Here is a 24661-nt window from a genome sequence, read left to right on the forward strand (position 1 = left end):
ATTTGTTCTGCTTGGACATAGCAATAGTCCAGCCTTTCACTCTTGCTGCTTTGGTGCCATCCACACAAACAGTTATCTATTAATGGCTACAATGCTTGTTTCTACACTTCTCATTGTCCTCCAGACAAATCCCCCCCAAACTGTCAACCGTGTGCCACAAACCCAAACAGCTACAATACATGATCTCATGAGATGCCCTAAGAATTCATTCTGTTCATTTGCCAAGTGTTATGTCTTCTGTGGTTGCTCCACTGTAGGCCTCAAAGAGGTAAAAAAAAATCACATTAAAACATAGTCTTCTAGTGTTTGCCGTTTCCCTTCACTATGAATACGAGAGCCCCTTAAATAACAGAAAATATATAAATATGTATACCTTTAAGAACTTTATACCCTCAGAAAAGTACTTTTTTTAAATAACATCAAGGATAGGTTCCTTGAGCTGCTGTATGACTTTTTAAGAATACAGCATTTCCTCACAAAGATTTGTAAGAATGTAGACAAGCTGGCTATATTTGCATTGAAAGGAAGACTTTCTCCTAGAAAAGTTAATCTGATTCTTAACATAAAACAAATTCCTGGTGAACCTAAAGTTTTTAGGAAACTTTCATACTGCTTAGTAGAAAATGGTGAGATCATTTGTCCACTGATACAAAAACATTACAGGCTCTTAGGAGTCAGATCCTACAAACCATGCATTTGTGGAACATCAATTGACTTCAAGGAAAATTCGGCACATGAAGAGCTTCTAGAATGGGACCTATAAGAATACGGCCCACTGCATTTCAGAATCCACAGCAGCCAGTCTCAGAGCCCAGGTCTACAGACTCAGGCTTACGGGACTTGTTCTACAGTGCTAAAAACAGTAGTGTAAAGGTGGTCACTTGGGCTGGAGCTCAGGTTCTGAAACCCACCCCCTCTTCAGGTTTCAGAGCCTAAGCTCAAGCCTGTCTACACAGCTGCTGTCGTGGGAGCCCTTGTCTGCGGACCCAGGCTCTGAGACTCCTGGGTTTTAAAATGCTGTGTAGATGTACCCCAAACTGCTTTTTTCCAAGATCCAGGCATGAAGGCTAAGTACCTTATGCCCTGGCATGAAGTGCTCAATCAGGACACAATCTGACTTCCATTTCAAACAATAATAAAACTCACATTGATCTCGCAGTTCGAGCAGAATCAAATCTAATTTATTTTCTTAGTTTTGCCTGAGTAAAGACTGAGAACTGCAGAACCGGACTGCAAAGCTCCAATCCTACGGTTACGCTCTGTGCAGGTGGACCCCTATACCTATGCAGATCTCACTGTGTGATCATTAAATGATTATTAAATGGTTGAAACACAGACAGAAGAAGAGTGTGTGAAAAACCCATACTCAACCGTACTTCATGGGGCATGGGGAAGTCAGCCAAAATATTTTTTCTGCATCTTCCATGTCTATACAACCACTAAATATGAAGTTATTTGAGCTGTGATGAATGATACTGGGAATGCATTACAATATGTTAGATTTTGCTGAACAAAAGTAACTTCAAGGATTTTACATGAATTGGAGGGAAATCTCACCAAAATAATATGTTGAAGTGAAGCGATACGTGTACATAGTATCTGAATATAATCCACTCACGGTAAGTACCTTTGTGATACTAGGGATCAGCTTTCTGATTTTAGTTCAAGATGGTACAGTCTATTAACACCCCTCCTCCTCTGGACAAACTGAGATTTGGTGTTTGAGGTAAACAACAAAAAAATATTAAAATCCACAAATTTTATGCCACTGAAATGTAAACTGAAAACATCAAGAAAAACAGGACAACACAAAACTATCTCCAGAATGACAGGTTTCAGAGTAGCAGCCGTGTTAGTCTGTATCCATAAAAAGAAAAGGAGTACTTGTGGCACCTTAGAGACTAACAAATTTATTAGAGCATAAGCTTTCGTGAGCTACAGCTCACTTCATCGGATGCATACAGTGGAAAATATAATAGGGAGATTTTATATACACAGAGAACATGAAACAATGGGTGCATCCGATGAAGTGAGCTGTAGCTCACGAAAGCTTATGCTCAAACAAATTGGTTAGTCTCTAAGGTGCCACAAGTACTCCTTTTCTTTTTGCGAATACAGACTAACACGGCTGTTACTCTGAAACCATACAGACTGTAACAAGAGTGATCAGGAAAGGTGAGCTATTACCAGAAGGAAAGCGGGGGTGGGGGGGGAACCTTTTGTAGGATAAACAAGGTGGGCCATTTCCAGCACTTTACAAGTACAGTAGGAGGGGAAATAAACAAGGGGAAATAGTTTTACTTTGTGTAATGACACATCCACTCCCAGTCTTTATTCAAGCCTAAGTTAATTGTATCCAGCTTGCAAATTAATTCCAATTCAGCAGTCTCTCCTTGGAGTCTGTTTTTGAAGTTTTTTTGTTGAAGAATTGCCACTTTTAGGTCTGTAAACGAGTGACCAAAGAGATTGAAGTGTTCTCCGACTGGTTTTTGAATGTTATAATTCTTGACGTCTGATTTGTGTCCATTCTTTTACGTAGAGACTGTCCAGTTTGGCCAATGTACATGGCAGAGGGGCATTGCTGGCACATGATGGCATATATCACATTGGTAGATGTGCAGGTGAACGAGCTTCTGATAGTGTGGCTGATGTGATTAGGCCCTATGATGGTGTCCCCTGAATAGATATATGGTCACAGTTGGCAACGGGCTTTGTTGCAAGGATAGGTTCCTGGGTTAGTGTTTTTGTTGTGTGGTGTATGGTTGCTGGTGAGTATTTGCTTCAAGTTGGGGGGCTGTCTGTAAGCAAGGCCAGTCCTGTCTCCCAAGTTCTGTGAGAATGATGGGTCATCCTTCAGGATAGGTTGCAGATCCTTGATGATGTGTTGGAGAGGTTTTAGTTGAGGGCTGAAGGTGATGGCTAGTGGCGTTCTGTTATTTTCTTTGTTGGGCCTGTCCTATAGTACGTAACTTCTGGGTACTCTTCTGGCTCTGTCAATCTGTTTCTTCACTTCAGCAGGTGGGTATTGTAGTTGTAAGAATGCTTGATAGAGATCTTGTAGGTGTTTGTCTCTGTCTGAGGGATTGGAGCAAATGCGGTTGTATCGTAGAGCTTGGCTGTAGACAATGGATCCTGTGGTGTGGTCTGGGTGAAAGCTGGAGGCATGTAGGTAAGTATAGCGGTCAGTAGGTTTCTGGTATAGGGTGGTGTTTATGTGACCATCGCTTATTAGCACTGTCGTGTCCAGGAAGTGGATCTCTTGTGTGGACTGGTCCAGGCTAAGGTTGATGAGGTCGAGGCTGAGCAGACCCCAAAGAGAGACTGCTGAATTGGAATTAATTTGCAAACTGGATACAATTAACTTAGGCTTGAATAAAGACTGGGAGTAGATGTGTCATTACACAAAGTAAAACTATTTCGCCTTGTTTATTTCCCCTCCTACTGTTCTTGTAAAATGCTGGAAATGGCCCACCTTGATTAATACTACAAAAGGTACCCCCCCCCCCACTCTCCTGCTGGAAATAGCTCATCTTTCCTGATCACTCTTGTTACAGTCTGTATGGTAACACCCATTGTTTCATGTTCTCTGTGTATATAAAATCTTTGTATTAGAAAGTTTTAGGAATGAATCTTTGACAATAAGTGACAATCAGTTATGTTTGTAGAACAGCACATGAAATATAACATCTGCTCACTCGTCTGAGATGCACTTGCTCAAATTAACACTGTCTGGAATGTAATATTAATGTGGGCATCACTGATAGAAGTAAGTCTGACATGCCAAAGGCTGTAGAGAAATACTGATAACACCTAGGAGAGCTGACGAAAGAGACTCAGAAAGACAGTTTGACAGCACCTTGCAGATTGAGACATAAAGTTCATTACCAATTAAAGTTGAGATGAAGGAGGAGCTGGGATCAAAAGGGCACCTGCCTCGTCCTCTCTCAAATTTGTGCCAGTCCAGTTGAAATAGGTGATCCTTTAAAGAAAGTCACAGAAAACAGCATAAATACTACATTAAAATAAAAGAATAAAAGATTAGCTTTAATGTGTTTGATATCTCTGAACTGAATTGACTTTTTCTGTGTGGAGAAAATAAGGTTACCATTGTTCACTAATAAATTTGTTATAAAGATTCTTTGATTTCCACAAAACACCTTTGCATGCATACTACACTGCAACATTTACTGAAATATGCATGTATTAGAATCAGTGATTCATTTGTATGGGCATAGTGAGGGGAAATTTCCCTCTCTCCTCTAAAATTATCTAAATATTCAATAACTATTTAGCAAAGAAATGCATTTGTCCTCTCTAGATAAGATGGCATAATAAATGGAGCATAAATTTGAGGCTACTGTGTGTCTTCTTTGTACTAGGAAGTTTTAGGAATGAATCTTTGATTAAAATGTTCAGGACATGTGATGTGATTTATGTTGCAGACGTACTCCAAAATTAGTCTTGGAAAAGAAGAAAATATTTTTAAAACTATTTATTTATTTATGAAGTGTTAACAAATCTTTGCCATGTAAATATCAGAGCCAAAACAATGTTCATTACAACAGTGAGCTTTTGCTTAGAGAAACGTTAAACAGTAATATAATCCTCAGCTCATTTAATAGGGTGTTACCTTTATTACAGAGTGTGCACCTTTACGTTACCCAAGACATGCTGTTTTTGGTGATTTTATAGATTGAGTGAAATCTCTGTTTACACATATTTAACAAACTAGGCGTGTCTATCAAATGTTAATATTGAAAATAATTGGACAGGTGTGCTGGTTTTTGGCGGATGAGTGTATTTTGTCTGAGTGTTGAACAAATGGTAGATAAATATCGAAGTATCTAGTTGTCCTCTGTCTCTTTTGCGGGGTATGTGATTACTGTGTTAATTGGAAACCTTTTTTAAAATTTATGTATTATTAAAATTTTCCCCATCAAAAATAAGCGGGGAGAGGAGGAGAAAGTACAGTTATGACAATTAGATTGCCAAAATATACATAGTACAATCATCAAGAATTTGTATTATAAATATATATGATACCATATATTCCAGCAATGCCAGTTCTGTGTTACAGATTCACTCATCAAACAAGTATATGAAACCATATTATTTATTTCAGCATACTGTATAAATTCAGGTTTCAGAGTAGCAGCCGTGTTAGTCTGTATCCGCAAAAAGAAAAGGAGGACTTGCGGCACCTTAGAAACTAACAAATTTATTTGAGCATAAGCTTTCGTGAGCTACAGCTCACAATGCATTCGATGAAGTGAGCTGTAGCTCACGAAAGCTTATGCTCAAATAAATTTGTTAGTTTCTAAGGTGCCACAAGTACTCCTTTTCTTTTTGTATAAATTCAATCCTTCTGCTTGGTGAACTCATCTCAGTTTTAGGTTGGTGGTACACATGTATGTCAGCTGTTTGGGTAGATGTAAAACCACGCAAAAAAGGGAGCTAAAGAAGTAAAGGTTTTTAAAAGGGACAGCAAGATAAAAGAATGGGAGGGCAGAAAACAGAGCGGTGGGGGGAGGAGAGGGAAGAGAGAGGGTAATGAGAGTGACATTTCGGTTCTCATCCTCTAGAGATTAATCAAGGCCTGTACAAAGTTAGACTGAATCTTTTCAAATTTGCCTAAGGCCCATCTTCTCGAAATGTTACTCACTCTGTAGTTGCCAGCCAGCCAGCTCTCTCTGCCAAGCTTCTATCCCTGGAAGCAATCTGCTCTTCCATCAAAGCAATATAAGCCATTTGTCTACAAGCAGTGCACTATAGAAACAAGCTTTCCAAGAGCAAGAGAGTTTCCAAGATGTTGGGATATATTCCAAAACACAGTTCTGGAAAGTAATTTCTAAGACTGTACCCATCATCATATTAATCCTCCTATCTACTTCTAACCTGAAAGACTGGATCCTGGGACCGTCGCAAAACACATGAGCCAGCAGGGCTCCAGGAGACCTACATCTCCAGAAGCAGTCTGTGTTGGGAAAACCCAAGCACTGTAACTTATGTGGAGACCAGTGTGAATGAAATATAATTTTCTGCTGGATCAGCCTTAATCATATATCAACAAAAGAATTTTTAATGCAAGGCATTTCCCCATTGGCTAGGGCTCAGGTTTATATACATTTTTTTGTTCCAGGCCCAGCACAGATAATCTAAATTAGGGAGAGTCACTTGGGCCAGGAACTCTTAAGAGGCTACAACTGGTCTGGAAAACCTAGGGAGCTCTCTTCAGAACAACAGAAACTCTGGATTTCTGGCAGTTCCACTGCCTGTGGATTGAATATGTCCTTCAAAAGATGTTTAAGCTTCAGGAAATACCATTTTCACCAGGTAGATTATACAGTTGTTGAAGTGTTTGCAATGGAAGGAATAGATCCTCTGAGGTCAATTGAGACCCCCTAACATTTTCCCATGTCCAGCTGTTTTCTCCGTATTAGTCATTTATTGTCCATTTTCAATTAGTTGCCCCAGAAGAAAGTATTTTTTTACATTGAACATCGCCCATCCAACTAGGTTTATTTTAGGGCTGTTGCTTAATCGCACTTAACTCATGTGATTAACTCAAAAAAATTAATCACGATTACAAAAATTAATCATGATTAATCACAGTTTTAATCACACTGTTAAACAATAGACTACCAATTGAAATTTATTAAATATATTTGGATGTTTTTCTACATTTTCAGATATATTGATTTGAATTACAACACAGAATATAAAGTGTACAGTCCTCACTTTATATTATTATTTTTATTACAAATATTATCACTGTAAAAAAGAAACAAAAGAAATAGCATTTTTCAATTCACCTCATACAAGTACTGTAGTGCAAAGTCTTTATCATGAAAGTGCAACTTCTAAATGCAGAATTTTTTTGTTACATAACTGCACTCAAAAACAAAACAATGTAAAACTTTAGAGCCCACTAGTCCACTCAGTCCTAGTTCTTTTTCAGCCAATCGCTAAGACACAAACAAGTTTGTTTACATTTACGGGAGATAATGCTACCAGCTCCTTATTTACAATGTCACCTGAAAGTGAGAAGAGGCATTTGCATGGCATTTTTGAAGCTGGAATTGCAAGGTATTTACATGCCAGATATGCTAAACATGTATATGCCCCTTCATGCTTCAGCCACCATTCCAGAGGAGGTGCTTCCATGCTGATGAAGCTTGTTAAAAACATAATGTGTTAATTAAATTTGTGACTGAACTCCTTGAGGGAGAATTGTATGTCTCCTGCTCTGTGTTTTTCCTTCATTCTGCCATATATTTCATGTTATAGCAGTTTCGGATGATGACCCAGCACGTTATTCATTTTATGAACACTTTCACTGCAGATCTGACAAAATGCAAAGAAGGTACCTGTGACGGTGCCCCCCATAAGACTTTATGGAAATATGCTTATGAATGTATATATGACATAATTAGAATATGTTTTATGCTACATATGCCATGTAACATATCTCTGTAAAGGTTATGATCTACTGAATCTATTAATCCTATTTGTATGCATGTATCATTTTTGTATTTGAAGTTATGAATATTGGCTGTGTACTGGCTCGATTTTTAAGTAGTCTTTGTAAAGCATTTGGTCAGCTTCTTGAGAAAGGTTTCAGAGTAGCAGCCGTGTTAGTCTGTATCCGCAAAAAGAACAGGAGTACTTGTGGCACCTTAGAGACTAACAAATTTATTTGAGCATCAGCTTCCGTGGGCTACAGCCCACTTCATCAGATGCATAGAATGGAACATATAATAAGAAGATATATATACGGACAGAGAACATGAAAAGGTGGAAGTTGCCATACCGACTCTAAGAGATGAGCTATTATCAGCAGGAGAAAAAAAAACTTTTGTAGTGATAATCAAGATGGCCCATTTCAGACAGTTGACAAGAAGGTGTGAGGATACTTAACATGGGGAAATAGATTCAATTTGTGTAATGATCCAGCCACTCCCAATCTCTATTCAAGCCCAGGTTAATGGTATCTAGTCTGCAAATTAATTTCAATTAATCAGTTTCTCATTGGAGTCTGTTTTTGAAGCTTTTCTGTTCCAAAATTTCCACCTTTAAGTCTGTTACTGAGTGACCGGAGAGGTTGATGTGTTCTCCTACTGGTTTTTGAATGTTATGATTCCTGATGGCAGATTTGTGTCCATTTATTCTTTTGTGTAGAGACTGTCTGGCTTGGCCAATGTACATGGCAGAGGGGCATTGCTGGCACATGATGGCATACATCACATTGGTAGATGTGTAGGTGAATGACCCCTGATGGTGTGGCTGATGTGATTAGGTCCTATGATTGTGTCACTTGAATAGATATGTGGACAGAGTTGGCATCGGGCTTTGTTGCAAGGATAGGTTACTGGGTTAGTGTTTTTGTTGTGTGGTTGCTGGTGAGTATTTGCTTCAGGTTGGGGGGCTGTCTGTAAGCGAGGACTGGTCTGTCTCCCAAGATCTGTGAGAGTGAGGGATCGTCTTTCAGGATAGGTTGTAGATCTTTGATGATGCGCTGGAGAGGTTTTAGTTGGGGGCTGAAGGTGACGGCTAGTGGCGTTCTGTTATTTTCTTTGTTGGGCCTGTCCTGTAGTAGGTGATTTCTGGGTACTCTTCTGGCTCTGTCAATCTGTTTTTTTCACTTCAGCAGGTGGGTATTGTAGTTTTAAGAATGCTTGATAGAGATCTTGTCGGTGTTTGTCTCTGTCTCAGGGATTAGAGCAAATGTGGTTGTATCGAAGAGTTTGGCTGTATACAATGGATCATGTGGTGTGGTCTGGATGGAAGCTGGAGGCATGTAGGTAAGTATAGCAGTCAGTAGGTTTCTGGTATAGGGTGGTATTTATGTCACCATCACTTATTAGCACAGTAGTTTTTCTTGTCAACTGTTTGAAATGGGCCATCTTGATTATCACTACAAAAGTTTTTTTTCTCCCGCTGATAATAGCTCATCTTAATTAATTAGCCTCTTAGAGTTGGTATGGCAACTTCCACCTTTTCATGTATCTTCTTACTATATGTTCCATTCTATGCATCTGATGAAGTGGGCTGTAGCCCACAGAACCTTATGCTCAAATAAATTTGTTAGTCTCTAAGGTGCCACTAGTACTCCTGTTCTTCTTGAGAAAATAATGTGCAAATTAAGTGCCCAATCAAGAAGCACTTAAGAGACAATGGATCTTGGAATGCTCCAATCCACATAAGAAGTCTATTTGAGGATGTTCAAGGTAGCATGTGACCCATGGCTGCTACCTGTAAGTTCTGAGCCATGCATGGACATGGGACTGGGCCGTGTGACTCCAAAACTCCATATTGTAGCTGGGATTCTACACAGGGGGAGTGAGGGATGTCCACTCACCAGAGAAAGTCTATTTAAACCCCGGGGAGACCCCTCCATTTTGTCTTCAGCTGGCTAAGGAGATAGCCTCTCCACCCCCAAGGATACCTGAAAGAAACTGGAACAAAGGACAGTAACTACAGGGACGGTGAGTGATTGCTGGACCCAGACTAGAAGGAGACTAGTCTGTAAAAGGAAGCTTACTGGAATTCCTCTAAGGGTGAGGTTTTTATCTGTATTGAGTTTTCTTAGACATAGACTTGCGTGTTCTATTTTATTTTGCTTGGTAATTCACTTTGTTCTGTCTGTTACTACTTGGAACCACTTAAATCCTACTTTCTGTATTTCATAAAATCACTTTTTACTTATTAATTAACCCAGAGTATGTATTAATACCTGGGGGCGGGGGGAAGGGGGTGGAAACAGCTGTGCATATCTCTCTATCAGTGTTATAGAGGGCGAACGATGTATGAGTTTACCCTGTATAAACTTTATACAGGGTAAAACGGATTTATTTGGGGTTTGGACCCCATTGGGAGTTGGGCATCTGAGTGTTAAAGACAGGAACATTTCTTAAGCTGCTTTCAGTTAAGTCTGTAGCTTTCGGGCCCGTGGTTCAGACCCTGGGTCTGTGCTGGAGTAGACTGGCGTGTCTGGCTCAACAAGACAGGATGCTGGAGTCCCAAGCTGGCAGGGAAAGCAGAGGAAGAAGTAGTCTTGGGACATCAGTTGGCAGTTTCAAGGGGGTTTCTGTGATCCAACCCGTCACAGTACCAATGTGAGATTTCTAAAAATAGCTACAGCACTCGACCCAAGGTTTAAGAATCTGAAGTGTCTTCCAAAATCTGAAAGGGATGAGGTGTGGAGCATGTTTTCAAGAGTCTTAAAAGAGCAACACTCCAATACGGAAACTACAGAACCCGAACCACCAAAAAAAAAAATCAACCTTCTGCTGATGGCATTTGACTCAGATGATGAAAATGAACATGTGTTGGGCCGCTCTGCTTTGTATCATTATCGAGCAGAACCCTTCATCAGCATGGACACTTGTCCTCTGGAATGGTGGTTGAAGCATGAAGGGACATATGCATCTTTAGCACATCTGGCATGTAAATATCTTGCAACGCCGGCTACAACAGTGCCATGCGAACACCTGTTCTCACTTTCAGGTGACATTGTAAACAAGAAGCGGCAGCATTATCTCCTGCAAATGTAACCAAACTTGTTTGTCTGATCGATTGGCTGAAGTAGGACTGAGTGGACTTGTAGGCTCTAAAGTTTTACATTGTTTTATTTTTGAATGCAGTTACTTTTTGTACATAATTCTACATGTGTAAGTTCAACTTTCATGACAAAGAGATTGCACTACAGTACTTGTATTAGGTGAACTGAAAAATACTATTTCTTCTGTTTTTTACAGTGCAAATATTTGTAATAAAAATTAATAGAAAGTGAGCATGGTACACTTCGTATTCTGTGTTGTAACTGAAATCAATATATTTGAAAATGTAGAAAACATCCAAAAATATGTAAATAAATGGTATCCTATTATTGTTTAACAGCACGATTAATCACGATTAACTTTTTTAATCGCTTGACAGTCCTACTTCATTTAGATGATGGGAAAAATAATTACAAACCTGCCCATCTAAGGATACTTTAAAGTTGAGATTCACCCAGTGACTAGTACACCAGTGTGACCTCCGCTGAGGACCCCTAGAATTGTAAGTCACTGTTACCTACTCTGCCTCAACAAGTGAGAGTGCTGCTGCTGAGCTGTGTGTCAGCTCCCCGACACACCATCTTGTCTGCTTTGTCAGCAAACTCTTCAGTCCAAAACCTTACTGTGCAGGTAACAATCTGCGAACCCTAATTCCCAAGCTCCCCAGAGACATCTCTCTGCAGTGTCCAGCCCTCTAATTGAACTCAGAGAAATTAAGTTTGCTGCTCCTTTAAAGAGACAATACACAAAAGCTTATTAACTTAACTGGGGTTGACAAACCCTCCACTTCAACCAAAGTGCTGAGATGGTTTGTGTTAAAAGCAAAACAAATTTATTAACAAAGAACCTAGGTTTAAGTGATAACAGGCATAAGAAATAAAGATAGAAATGGCTATACATAAGAAAAAGTAAAAATATGCTTCTAAGCCTAAAACTTAACAAACCTTAAGCCTTCTAAGCCTAAAACTTAACAAACGTGACAAAACTTGTTGACACAGAGTGGTGAACCATCAATGGGCCTCTGTATCACACCTCTCCCCCTGCCATTTATGCAGTAGGATTAGCCTCTGGCTACTCTCCAGGCATCACTTCTCACTCCCCCTGAATCCATAGACTAAGGGGCACCTTTCCCCCTCTTTAACATCCATACTTCACAAGGTGGTTGCGTCACACCCATATGGATCACCCTAGTCAGTAGAGGGATCTGTTACCCCCGAAGGTGTGAAACCAGATCTCTTTTCCAGAGATTCCTCTGCTCCCAGTAGTTTGTCCTGATCTCAGTGGAGTACTGGCCCACGGCTATTTACCTAGCTGTATCAATGACTCACTACACCCAGCAGGTTTTGGCCCCAGAACCATCCAGCTGTGCTTCAATTTCCCTGATCTCAGTGGAAGTGGTGGCCCCTAACTTTCCTAGCTGTGCCAGTGTCTAACAACTCCCAGCAGATCCTGGATATGCTTTACCCATGCCACAGGCACACTCAGCACTGACTCAGTTTCTCCAGTGAGGGTTTACCCCCTCGACTACTGAGTCTGGCCATGGCAGGTCTCCCATCCGCCTATGTTTATTTAGGTGTAGGTGAAAAAAATGACAAACCTGCTCATTTACGGATACTTTAAAATTGAGATTCATCTAATGACTGGTAAACCAGTAAAGCTGGCGTCCTTGAAACGAACAACTTTGTTTCAGTATAACTATTGATGAGTGCTTGCTTTCTTTACTGGTGTGTTTTAGTTAGATAAGAGACTGAACAAAAACCTATACACTATTTAATTATCCCACCAGACAGGCACACACCACTGACACTTGGAGGGAAGATAAAGACTAGACTTTCTGCTTTGAAACATGAGTTCTTACTGGTTCCTTCCTGGTGCTGTTTTGAAACGTCCCCTTGCTGCTGGATGTAGTTTGAAGTTAATGGTAACTTGGCACCTCGTTAGTCCCCATCTCCTGCTGCCTGCTCTGTCACCAGTTTTGAAGAGTGTTGTTTTTCCAAATCTTCAGTGACACTGGCTCTTTGAAGCTCTAATTATATTTTGCTGCTCTGTGCATTTTTCTTGTGCATCTTCCATACTTGTATATGCTAAAGCTATTTGGGTTGACATGTGCATGTGGAAGGTGGGGAGTGAGAACTCTGTTAGCCTACAGTAATGCTGCCAATCAATTTATAATACTGATAGTCCAATGTTAACATAGAAAAAGAGAGGGAAGGAGAGGAAGGAGGAGATGTGAGGAAAAGACAGAGGGAGACTTTACCACCTCATCCTGTGGCTTGGGTTATTCCATCCTGCTGGTCAATTTTCAAGCCACAAGGGGATAGGATTCTTGTGGAAACTTGAATTTCATTCCAAATTTCTTAAACATCACACACCAGTTTGGGTTAAAGAAAAATCAGGATGTTTTGGGTTGACAGTGGACAAGAACAATAAAGAGAACGAAGCAAAGGGAAAAAAATACTCCTGAAAACCATGAAGAATGCACTAGAGAGTCATTACTGTCCAAAAATGTGATGCAAAGGAAATTCTTCTTTAGAGAATGTGCCTACCTGCTGTTATCTCCGTCTTAACCAGCTACTAAAAATAACAGTACTCATTAAAAATATCGCCCCTCTCTCCACCTGCGTTGCCTCACTGGAGCATTTGTCAGTAAATCAGTTAAATAAAAACCAAAGAATGTGAACAATTTTCAAAGGCGAAGGTGAAAAGTAATTAGAGAAATAACTTGTGAGTTCAAAGATTTAACATGATATCCTAATACTTGTGCTGTCCATTTACCCACTCATGGTAAAAGAACAATGAGATATTCAGTGAAATCAACGACTGCAAATTTAAAACTGATAAAAGAAACATTCTTCAGTAAATAAGGTGAACAGAAAACAGGGGTGGACAGAGAGTTGAAGCAAATTAACATAAACATTTCACACCAACAGTTGCAGAAATGGTGTTTACGCTATTTACACAGCACTACTGTTTTCTGCAATTGATATGGTAGGGTCCATATCTCCTGTTGTGTGTTATTTTGCACACAGATCTGCAACTTAAACAAACTGGGTGGGGGGGGGGGGAGGGGGTGTCCATGACAAGACATGGCCCTATTTAAGAACCATAAACTGTCATTCTTGCTCAAATTTTACTTAGGAAAAGTCCATTAAAAGCAATAGCTTTTGATCAACTTGAGACAGTGAAACCTAGCAGAGAAAAATCTTATGTCATGCAAGGACAGAATGTAGGCCACTGCTCTATAGTTAGGCATATGTGAAATTTCATAAGTAAACCCAAAGCAGGCTAGTCTTATGGGACCATCTTATAGACCGGGGCCACTCTTAACGATTGGTGAATTAGGCAGCTCACAAAGGCAGTGGATTTTGGGGCAGCTGCCTAAAGTAGCAGCTTGACAGAAGGGTGACTGGGCCAAATTTTTTTTAGTGGTTTTAAGGGAGCGCAGTGAAACCTGCATATGGTGAAGCTCTTTTTGCACACAGGACAACTTAGGTCACTGGGTTCTTATTATTATCACAGCCAACCAATAAAAAAAAACCCAACACAAAGATAAACTGACCCATTGAGCCATGATGACACAATCTGTAAACCAAAAAACATCTATTTTATGGTTCATGGAATGTGCAGTGTGCAGTTTAACTGTAGTGAGAATGGTAGGCAGTATTTATACTGTCCTGTCATTATCTATGTTTTAACAGCTGGAATTTTTGACTAGGCAATATGGTTTAAATTTACAAGCCATCACTATCAATCAAGGTAGGCAAAAATTTGGATTTCAGTGTAACATGGAGGCTTTTTCAGTGGGCCTTACTAGTTTTGATAGAAAGCAGGACTCGTACCACATTAAATGCTAGCAGATGCATGAGCTCATCACAGAAAAGGTCTGCAAAATATAGACGATAACTTTTTCCAAGGGAGATTTTCCACCTTAGCCTTCCGGGACAGCACAACAGATACAGCATTTCAAACTGTGGAGGTTAGTCATTGGAGATGACTATGTGTCTGCTTCCATATGATGCCAATTTAAATGAAATAAGTGTGACACATTAATAACGTCAAGGGCTGATATTAACATTCTAGCCCTCCTTGCTGTGTGTGTGTGACACTGGAATTCTTTGAGACTGTCAGATGAAAACTCACACCCTACAGGATAGTACATAGCAATTCAACATTGTCATTTATTTTATAGGCATTTTCCAGTGGTTAGGGTAAAAGTCATGCACCAACACAGATGGGTGGGTGGAGTTACTAATTTCTAAGCATAGATCAAAAACTAGAGTTTCATTTATGGTTCCTCTGACTAAAGAAACGCAATGCACACTTGGCTATTAATAAAATAATAATATTTTACAAAAATATACTTAGTTTCCAAGAGCTACAGCCATTTTATATTTAACTAACTCAATGGGAATTAATAATGTTAGAGAATAAAAATTGTGGCAGGGTCAGGCCAGATGGCTACAGGTGAGTGACAGAAGGCAGATATATTAGCCCCAGGTTAAGTAGGTCCCTTTTCCCTGGGTAAGGTAACAGGGAAGGTTTCAGAACAATCAGGAACTTTCTGGAAACAATTAAGGCAGACAGGCTGATTAGAACACCTGCAGCCAATCAAGAAGCTGCTAGAATCAATTAAGGCAGGCTAATCAGGGCACCTGGGTTTTAAAAAGGAGCTCACTTCAGTTTGTGGTGGGCGTGTGAGGAGCTGGGAGCAAGCGGTGCAAGAAGCTGAGAGTGAGAAGGCGTACTACTGGAAGACTGAGAAGGAAAGTTACACTTTTAGGCCACCATGACTATAGGTAGAAATTAAAAGCATTATCAGACATCAAGAGGAAGGTCCTGTGGTAAGAATAAAGAAGGTGTTGGGAGGAGGACATGGGGAAGTAGCTCAGGGAGTTGTAGCTGTCACGTAGCTGTTACAGGAGCCACTGTAGACAGCTGCAATCCACAGGGCCCTGCGCTGGAACCCGGAGTAGAGGGCGGGCCCGGGTTCCCCCCATCCCTCCATTCCCCCAAGTCCCTACTTGATACCGGAGGAGTTGACCTGGACTGTGGGTTCCACCAGAGGGGAAGGTCTCTGGCCTGTTCCCCGATCCACTAGGTGAATCAGCAGAGACTTCGGGGATTCTTCTTCTTCCTTTTCCCCTTGCTGGCCAGTGATGAGGCTAACTGAGTGAACGGCAGATTTGAGCCACGAAAGTGGCCAAACTGAGGGCTGCCGTGAACCTCTGAGGCGAGCAAATCCAATAAGCGTAGGACCCACCAAGGCAGAGGAGGTACTTTGTCACAAAATATAATGTAAATTATAAATAATAATGAAAGAAAAAGAAAATCAGAACTATTAAAGTTGAAGGGCTACATTAAATTGTAGAGTAGAGATTTGCTTTTTCACTTGCCTTTGGTTCTGACTCAACAAAGAATCTGAGTTTGTGCTTAATGTAAAGCATGTGCTTAAATCCAGTCCCATTCAGCAAAGCACTTATGCACATGGTCAGCTTTAAACTCTGGCTTAATAAAGGGGCTATGTATAGATGTCCCTATGAAAGTATATATATGAGGCAAAATAATTTGATTTTCCTTGTTTGTTTGTTTTTCAGTTTTAAGACTCCGCAAGTGTTTTCCATATAAGGAAAAAAAATAGCAATGCCCCCCACCCCCGAGATATTGATATGTGTGTTCCTTTCAGATACAGTAAAATGACTCAAACTATATCTCACAGAAGTCAATGGAGAGACTCTTACTGATTCCACTGGGAATGGGAATGGGCCTAAAATGAGTAACTTGATCTATTAATGGTAATTATTAGCAAACTTTGGGGTAGGGTATTCTCCCATATAATACAGGACCTACAAAATGTTCATGAAAAAGAATGGGAAAGGGGTTGCCATTCCTCTGAAAAGAAGTTTCAGCTATTAGACAGATTGGGAAAGATACAGATTTTAGCACTTTTAGTTAAAAATATATGTATAAGTATGGATCAAACAGTACAGCTGAAGTCACTTAACAAGTTAGTAATTTGCAGGGGAATTATGCCTCTGTTTGAAAAAGAACTCAAGGTAATTTGTATTGCAGACCAGTAATTCCTCCTTGGGGAAAGTTACACTTTTAGGCCACCATGACTATAGGTAGAAATCTGTAACTATGGTTCTTGGCACTTGCTGAATCATTTCATGCACCAAGGAACTTCTGTTGACATATATTATTTATACTTCATCAAACATGGCAAGTGGAAAGACCTTTTCCTTGTTGCAAATAGATATTTTTATGTGATAGGAAAAGTTAAAAGCAGGAGGGATCCAAAGAAAACTGGTGACCACAACAGACAACTGGGGTGTGTTTTTGATGGAACCCATCTCCTCTGTGTTTTCTTTTTGTTTTATCTCTGGGACTACAACAAAGTTATTAGTGTTAACTGCCTGCACCCACATGCCATGCTGATCCCTAAACCCTCCTTCTTGCAAATATGCATCCTTTATATTGGCAAAATGTTCTTCCCTGCTTTTTTTAAATCCTATATCCTAATATATACAGATGTTAAGTACACTATGCAGAGGCTTCTTTCAGGATGGGGGTATTAAACACACTTTGACTCCACATTTTCTAAAAAAAAATAAATGAAAAATCACAGAGCATGTCTGTATATCAGCATAACACCTAGTCAGTGTTTTAATTCAAATACAAAGCTCTGAAATGAACCCGCAACTCTATGACCTTTCATAAGCTGAACAGTCTACCTCATCAAGAAAGTACATGGGGAAAGAGTTATACTGTACTGGATGTAGGAAGAAAGAGGTTTATATTTTAGGTAGCATAACTGAAAGCTGACAATAGGATCAGGCCTGAAAAGACATTTCAAATCATTTAGCCTTCAGTAATGTGCAGAACAATTTAGATTAAAAAGTTTCCATATATACAACTATTATATTATACCCTAGAGTATTAGATAAGTATCCCTGTTGTATAAACAAATGACTACATCTCTACAATGGGTTAGAATATTAAAATAAGTTTTCAGACACTGTCAATGCCTTTAATTAGGAAACCAAAGAACCAAATCATTTAAGATGCTGAAACCAATAGAGAATGAACTGATGCTAAAAGAAAACCAGGCACACAGGAAGCTCGTACAGAGGGCACTTGGGTCCTCATCCTGCAGGCACTTAACCATGTGCACAATTTCACTCACTCCCATTGAAGCCTACAGAATTACTACTCACTTGAGCAAAACGATAACCTAAAATGTAGCAAGCAATGCAAGTGCTCAGACAGCATGGTGTTGAGCAACCTTATGTACACCTAGATACATGGAAAGCCTCAATAGTTTTAGTAGCAGAAATGTTCTAGTTTCAAAATGTATCATCCTTTTATTGAGGGGGGGGAAATACCCTGCTGACCGCCTTTGCCAGGTGTCAATGGAATGGCAAGTTCTGAAATTCAGAATTATTTTTACTGCCACCCAAGCAGATAACAATGTGAATTCACCATCTACCTTATGGCAAGAAACTTCCATAGAATCATAGGACTGGAAGGGACCTCAAGAGATCATCTAGTCCAGTCCCCTGCACTCATGGTAGGACTATGTATTATCGAGACCTTTCCTGACAGGTGTTTTTCTAACCTGCTCTTAAAAATCTCCAATGATGGCAATTTCACAACCTCCCTAGGCAATTTAGTCCAGTGCTTAACCACCCTGACAGGAAGTTTTTCCTAATGTTCAACATAAACCTCCCTTGCTGCAATTTAAGCACATAGCTTCTTGTCCTATCCTCAGAGGTTAAGAAGAACAATTTTTCCCCTCCTCCTTGTAAAAACCTTTTATGTACTTGCAAACTGTTATCATATCCCCTCTCAGTCTTCTGTTTCCCAGCCTAAAGAAACTCATTTTTCCCATCTTTCCTCATAGGTCATGTTTTCTAGACCTTTTATGGTTTTTGTTGTTCTTCTCTGGACTTTCTCCAGTTTGTCCACATCTTTCCTGAAATGTGGTGCCAAGAACTGGACGCAATACTCTGGTTGAGGCCTAATCAGCGTGGAATAGAGCGAAAGAATTACTTCTCGTGTCTTGCTTACAACACTCCTGCTAATACATCCCAGAAGGATGTTCGCTATTTTTCCAACATTGTTACACTGTTGACTCATATTTAGCTTATGGTCCACTATGACCCCCAGATCCCTTTCCGCAGTACTCCTTCCTAGGCTGTCATTTCCATTTTGTATGTGTGCAACTGATTGTTCCTTCCTAAGCGGAGTACTTTGCATTTGCCCTTATTGAATTTCATCCTATTTACTTTAGACCATTTCTCCAGTTTGTCCAGATCATTTTGAATTTTAATCCTACCCTCCAAAGCACTTGCAACCCCTCCCAGCTTGGTATTTTCTGCAAACTTTATAAGTGTACTCTCTATACCATTATCTAAATCATTGATGAAGATATTGAATAGAATCGGGCCCAGAACTGTTCCCTGCGGGAGCCCACTAATTATGCCCTTCCAGCATGACTATGAACCACTGATAACTACCCTCTGGGAATGGATTTCAACCAGTTTTGCACCCACCTTACAGTAACTCCATCTAGGTTGCACTTCCCTAGTTTGTTTGTGAAGGTCATGCGAGACAGTATCAAAAGCTTTACTAAAGTCAAAATATACCACGTCTAGCGCTTCCCACCTATCCACAAGGCTTGTTACCCTGTCAAAGAAATCTATCAGGTTGGTTTGACACAATTTGTTCTTGACAAATCCATGCTGACTGTTACTTATCACCTTATTATCTTCTACATGTTTGCATATTGATTGCTTAATTATTTTCTCCATTATCTGTCCAGGTACAGAAGTTAAGCTAACTCTTCTGTAATTCCCTGGGTTGTCCTTATTTCCCTTTTTTATAGATTGGTACTATATTTGCCCTTTTCCAATCTTCTGGAATCTCTCCTGTCTTCCATGACTTTTCAAAGATAATCGCTAATGGCTCAGATATCTGCTCAGTCAGCACCTTGAATATTCATCAGGCCCTGGTGACGAAGACATCTAACTTGTGTAAGTAATTTTTAACTTGTTCTGCCGTAATGCTCTCTGCAGAGCTCCAGTCAGCAAGAAAGAACCTCTGGAGATGATGAGGTCAGAGGCCACACAACTCCCCAAGCCCTGACTTATTTGTTCGACAGTAAATTTACTTCCCATCTACAATAAAAGGAAATCATTCTGTTAAGGCAGGTGTGCGTCCAAGAACTCTTCTTCTGCTACTAGCCTCATTGTGTTGCCAAGCTCTCTCTCTTGTTCTTGTTTAAGGTCTTGGGCTCCATTTTTCTGCTTTCCAGCATCCACTTTAATGCTTCCAATTTAAAGAAGACTTGGGGTAATAGGAAAACACTTCTGGTGAAATTAATCCCTATGAAGAGGCCTGTGCACCACCTAAGTGCTAATTACGACTTGTACTGACTCTCTGAACTGCTGTTAATTACTTCTCGGTAACTTAATAAGAGCATTCCTTATAAATCATGGCTTTCTATAGAAAATGCCCAAAGAATATTAGCTCTAAACATATTATGTTTCAAAAGAGCTAAACGCTGGCCAAATTCTACTCCCACTGAGAGCAGTGGGAGATTTACCATGAACTTCACTGGCTGCAAAGTTGGCCCAATGCTGAGCACTTTGGAAAATTCTACCTTCCATGTTCATCTAACTTTATTTTCTCAGAGCAGAGACAGATTTAGAATAAGAAGTAAAGTCCACATAAAGCTAGCTGAAATTTTCTATTCCTCCTCTATCCAGCATGACGAAGATTATTTTGGGGCTAGTATTTGTTTCTGAGATCTGTTTTCAATCATCTTTGCTATTCAGTGACAGTGAAAAGATCAATGAGAGTGCATTAAATATTATAGACATTAAATCCTCCCTGAAAACTCAGGTGTAATTTTCAGGTCCATGCATTTTATTCTATATTTAAATTGTGAAGACATATTGCGCTCCAATGTAAAAACATGTTTAAAATCTGGAACTGAGTCAGGCTGCTGGCTGACTTTGCTAAAGGATTAGAAATGCATGACTTCTGCCGAAATGTGTGCCCTAAAGTAGCTGGAAAAAACGCTCTATGATTTAATAAATGTGGAAAACTATGGCAATAGTAACAATTACACACAGAGAGAGCACAGACATCATTTGAGGATTTCAAAGCCGTTCATTACATAGTGGTGGCTCCAGGCTAGACCTTAGGAGGGACATGGGTGTGGCCAATAGCTGTACATATCCTCTGTAGTGAGCAAGGGTGTGGAGGGGGCCTGGTAATGGAAATTGTGCACTTAAAGAGCACAAATGGGATGGCTGCTATTTTGGCCAATACCGGAGACCTCCAGAGCTAAAAGGTCTTTACAGCTTGAGCTACAGAGCCAGGTTCTCTAGCTGTAACAGACTCATATCTTCTGTGGACCAGGCCTTGATGGGGAAAACTAAATACACAGTAATCAGTGGTTACACAAGGAGGGGAAGAATTTGAAGGGGAAGTGCAAATCTGCTCCATGGAGCAGGACCCAGACACCTGAGGGCTCCCTTTGGAGTTGCAGCAACACACAGGGGGCACTCAGAAGTGGGTAAGTCTGGAGAAAGGATGTGGAGTGGATCTAATGTCGCATGGATCCTCCAATAATTTCCCCTTTGTGAGGTGAGATGTGAGGGCTGCAGAAACTACTTCACTCATTAAGCTTGAGTAGCCTCCTTGGAGGGCTCTGCTATCACACAGAAAATAACCAACAGCAAAAGAAATATAGGAAAACACAACTTGAGTCCATAGAAAGAACAATGGTATCAGGTGAATAGGGAGAGGGCTATCAAACGAGATCAATAACTGGGACATAATTACCACAGTATTATTGGAAATAAGTTCTAAGGTTGAAATTTGCCAGGGGCGGAGGTCCAGCACAAGGCCCTATTGCATCACTTTTAGAGCCTGCTTTTAGAGCTTAAGTGGGACTTCAGGTATAGGCCTTGTGCGGGTCCTCTACATAAGAGAGAATGTCAATCTAAGTGACCAAGGTATCCATTCCTGTTTCCACTGAAGTCAATGACAAAGCTCCCAAGATGAGACCCTCCGATAACATGAACCATTTCCACCAAACAAAATCACATTTTAAGTGCGATGGTTGCAGAGGACGAGAATCTCAGAGCCCCATCACTCTTGTTCTTGTTACTGAGGGCTGCATCTGAAGTAGGTGCTATATCTGGAGAAAGGTAACAAACCATGGATGTAGGGTTGGGCGGGGGAGGGGGAAGGTCCGTTTGTGTGAAATGAAAAGTAATTTTCCAGGAGCACACAGGATTAAAATGGTCTAGTCGATCTTTTGAACCAGTGGCTGCTGAATGAATATGAGCAGAATGAGGGGCTTATACACTTGAAGATTGATAACTTCTGTGGGGAAAAAGAGGTACTTTAAAAAATTGCAAAAAGATCACCTAAAATCAATGATGCTTCCATACTTGCTGTTTTTAATTATTACAGCTGAGATTCTGCCACTCTTATGTCTGTTGTGTACCAACTTTACTCCACAACCTGTCCCATTGATTTTAATGCGAGTCCTCTCAGGGAAAGGCACTATTCATCTTAAGTGATGGTGGCAGAATCCAGCCATACATATAATAAATTCTGTACATTGTAGAGTGTTTTACTTATGTCTGTCAAATTACAACACAGGTGGAATCTTCCTTACTCTTTTTGAAAGCAACATTGTTTCTCTGTATTGGTTTGTCCACTTCTGACCACCTGTCTTTAATCATGCAAAGGGTAAACCTAATGTGACGGAAAATTGAGTACATACGGCCGATCAATTCATACTCCTCACCTAAACGGTTTGATTAACTTTAAACTTAGAACGTGGCCGAATTTAAACAATGCACAATGATGATGCTTACCTGGTATCACTTTACATACATGAACTCATGACATCAGATTAAAACATCCATAAATTTAATGACTAGGTTTACATGAACTGTGGATGGGAATGACTGGAGAAAATAAACAATTTCATAGTATTTAGTGGTTTCAGAGTAGCAGCCGTGTTAGTCTGTATTCGCAAAAAGAAAAGGAGTACTTGTGTCACCTTAGAGACTAACAAATTTATTTGAGCATATGCTTTCGTGAGCTACAGCTGCAAATTTGAGTCCATAACTGAATTTGCTTGATAAACACTCAGAGCCTTAATTGATGGCTTTCTGACTGGCTGGCTCCTTATCCAGGCAACGAGAGAGAGACGCTGTGTCTCTGAGCAAATATTTTCAGGGTAAGAATTTGTCACACATTCTATCTAGTGAAGGGCTGACCACCACCCACTTCTGTTTGATCAGTGAAACCAGATGTTCCAGCTCCTTAATCCCCTGCATGTTGAGAGTGGAGATGAGGTATGAGGAAAAAGGTATACAGAAGAAATAACTGAGCAGAGCTATGTTTGTTTACATTGCAAAATGATATGTCAGAAATGCTATCTGAATAATAAAAATGAATATTGATACAATTTTTATTTTTTAAACGAATAGATCAAGTTGAAACGACGATGACAACAATGTGAAATAGTGATCAGGAAGGCAAAGACAATCCATTTAACATTAAAACTGACACATGTTTTAAACATGCTTTCACGACTCACACACCAGATCAATTCAGTTCGTTCCTAAGGGAAGAGGTGAACTCGTTTTGCCTAATTCTGAAATCATGCTAACAATGTTGGCTCAAAAGCACAGTACATGGTTGAATGTTACTGTGTTCATGCTCCACTTAGGAGAAAATGTGAACAAAGGAAAAAGAGAGAACAGAGAAAGAAATCCAGTGAAAACATTAGGTGAAATATGGAGCAAAAGTGGGCAAATACACATTCAGAGAGACTCCCACCTAGCTTCACCAACCCCCTTCCTCTCCTGAGCCCACCCACATTTCTTGCTTATGTAATGCTCGTTCCTTTCCAACAGGCTCCAAAGATTCATAATTTGGAATGGTTCTTCCTCCCCTAGAACTCTGACATGTAGAGTCCCTCAAGGCTAATTGTAGAGGCAATGGCTTAGTAACCTATGCATCAGATTTGAAGTACCTACTGTAGACTCCCTAGAACCACAGTTCATACCCTGGAAGGAAGTACTTAGCCTTTCAGTCCTCTGAGGCTGATACATGCAGTTCTGTGTAGTTTACTGTGTTGGGGCTCTTTTACGGGAGGCATTTAAAAGTGAGGTTCTGTCTGCTCAGTGGAGACATAAAAGATTTTTCTTACAGAAAATGCCACAAAGGGTTTAACCCATTGTCCCTGACCATAATTTCCATTCTCCCTACATGCTTTGACACCCAGCTGTTTGTCTGGCTGATGCTCTCTGCTCAAGATGTTGGCTTCCTCTCACTGTGGCTATATGTATATAATGTAAAGGGTCTGAGAGTAAGATTATGGCCCAGATTGTTTTCCCTTCTGTATCTCCCCTCACGCTGGTGATCATATGTTGCCTTAGTAATTTACTACACCCCTATATGGCAATGGACAGATTTAAAATAAAAATGAATACATATATTCTGACCAAGGACAACAGGTAGGGAGGCCAATCTGGGCACATCTATGCTACTTATTCAATAAGCCAGTAGAGGTGTCGTGGAACAATGCAAAACCTCTTCCGCCCTCCCCACATTTGCTGGTCCTGTGAAAAGACCACTTATGAGGATAAAAAATCATTGTTTCACTTTCTCTTAACCAAATTATTAGGTTATCCCCTAATCAAATTATGAGCTCATACCAATGAACCTAAAATATTCTGCATATATATATGGAGTGGTTGTTCACCTGTGGGTGGTATGGTGTTTTTGTCTTTTATCATTTTTCTGTGCGAGTTCATTCGGGAGTGTAGTGATTGTCTACTTTCACCCACAGAGTTGTTATTGGGGCATTTAGTGCACAGGATGAGACATGACATATGTTGTGATAGGCATGTATAGGACCTATGGATTGTGAAAGGTGTACTGTGGAGGGTGTTGATCATCCTAGCCGTGAAGGTATGTCTGCAGGTTTTGCATCTGTTGTTTTGGCAGGTTCTGGTGCCACTTTGAGTTGGTGCGTCCTGGTTTGTGGGGAGCTGGTTTCGGATGAT

At 40.2% G+C, this 24661-nt stretch overlaps 1 protein-coding gene across 1 annotated transcript in view; it reads right to left on the reverse strand.

Moving 5' to 3' along the window:
• SEMA3E (semaphorin 3E) overlaps nt 1-24661 on the reverse strand; it is a 222632-nt gene that overhangs the window by 49990 nt on the left and 147981 nt on the right. The window contains exon 5 of the mRNA XM_037889249.2: nt 3886-3979. Coding sequence (XP_037745177.1) covers nt 3886-3979 — 94 coding nt within the window. The remainder of the gene's footprint in view (nt 1-3885; nt 3980-24661) is intronic.

The sequence above is a fragment of the Chelonia mydas genome, chromosome 1, assembly GCF_015237465.2.
Source record: "Chelonia mydas isolate rCheMyd1 chromosome 1, rCheMyd1.pri.v2, whole genome shotgun sequence".
Classification (NCBI taxonomy): domain Eukaryota; kingdom Metazoa; phylum Chordata; order Testudines; family Cheloniidae; genus Chelonia; species Chelonia mydas.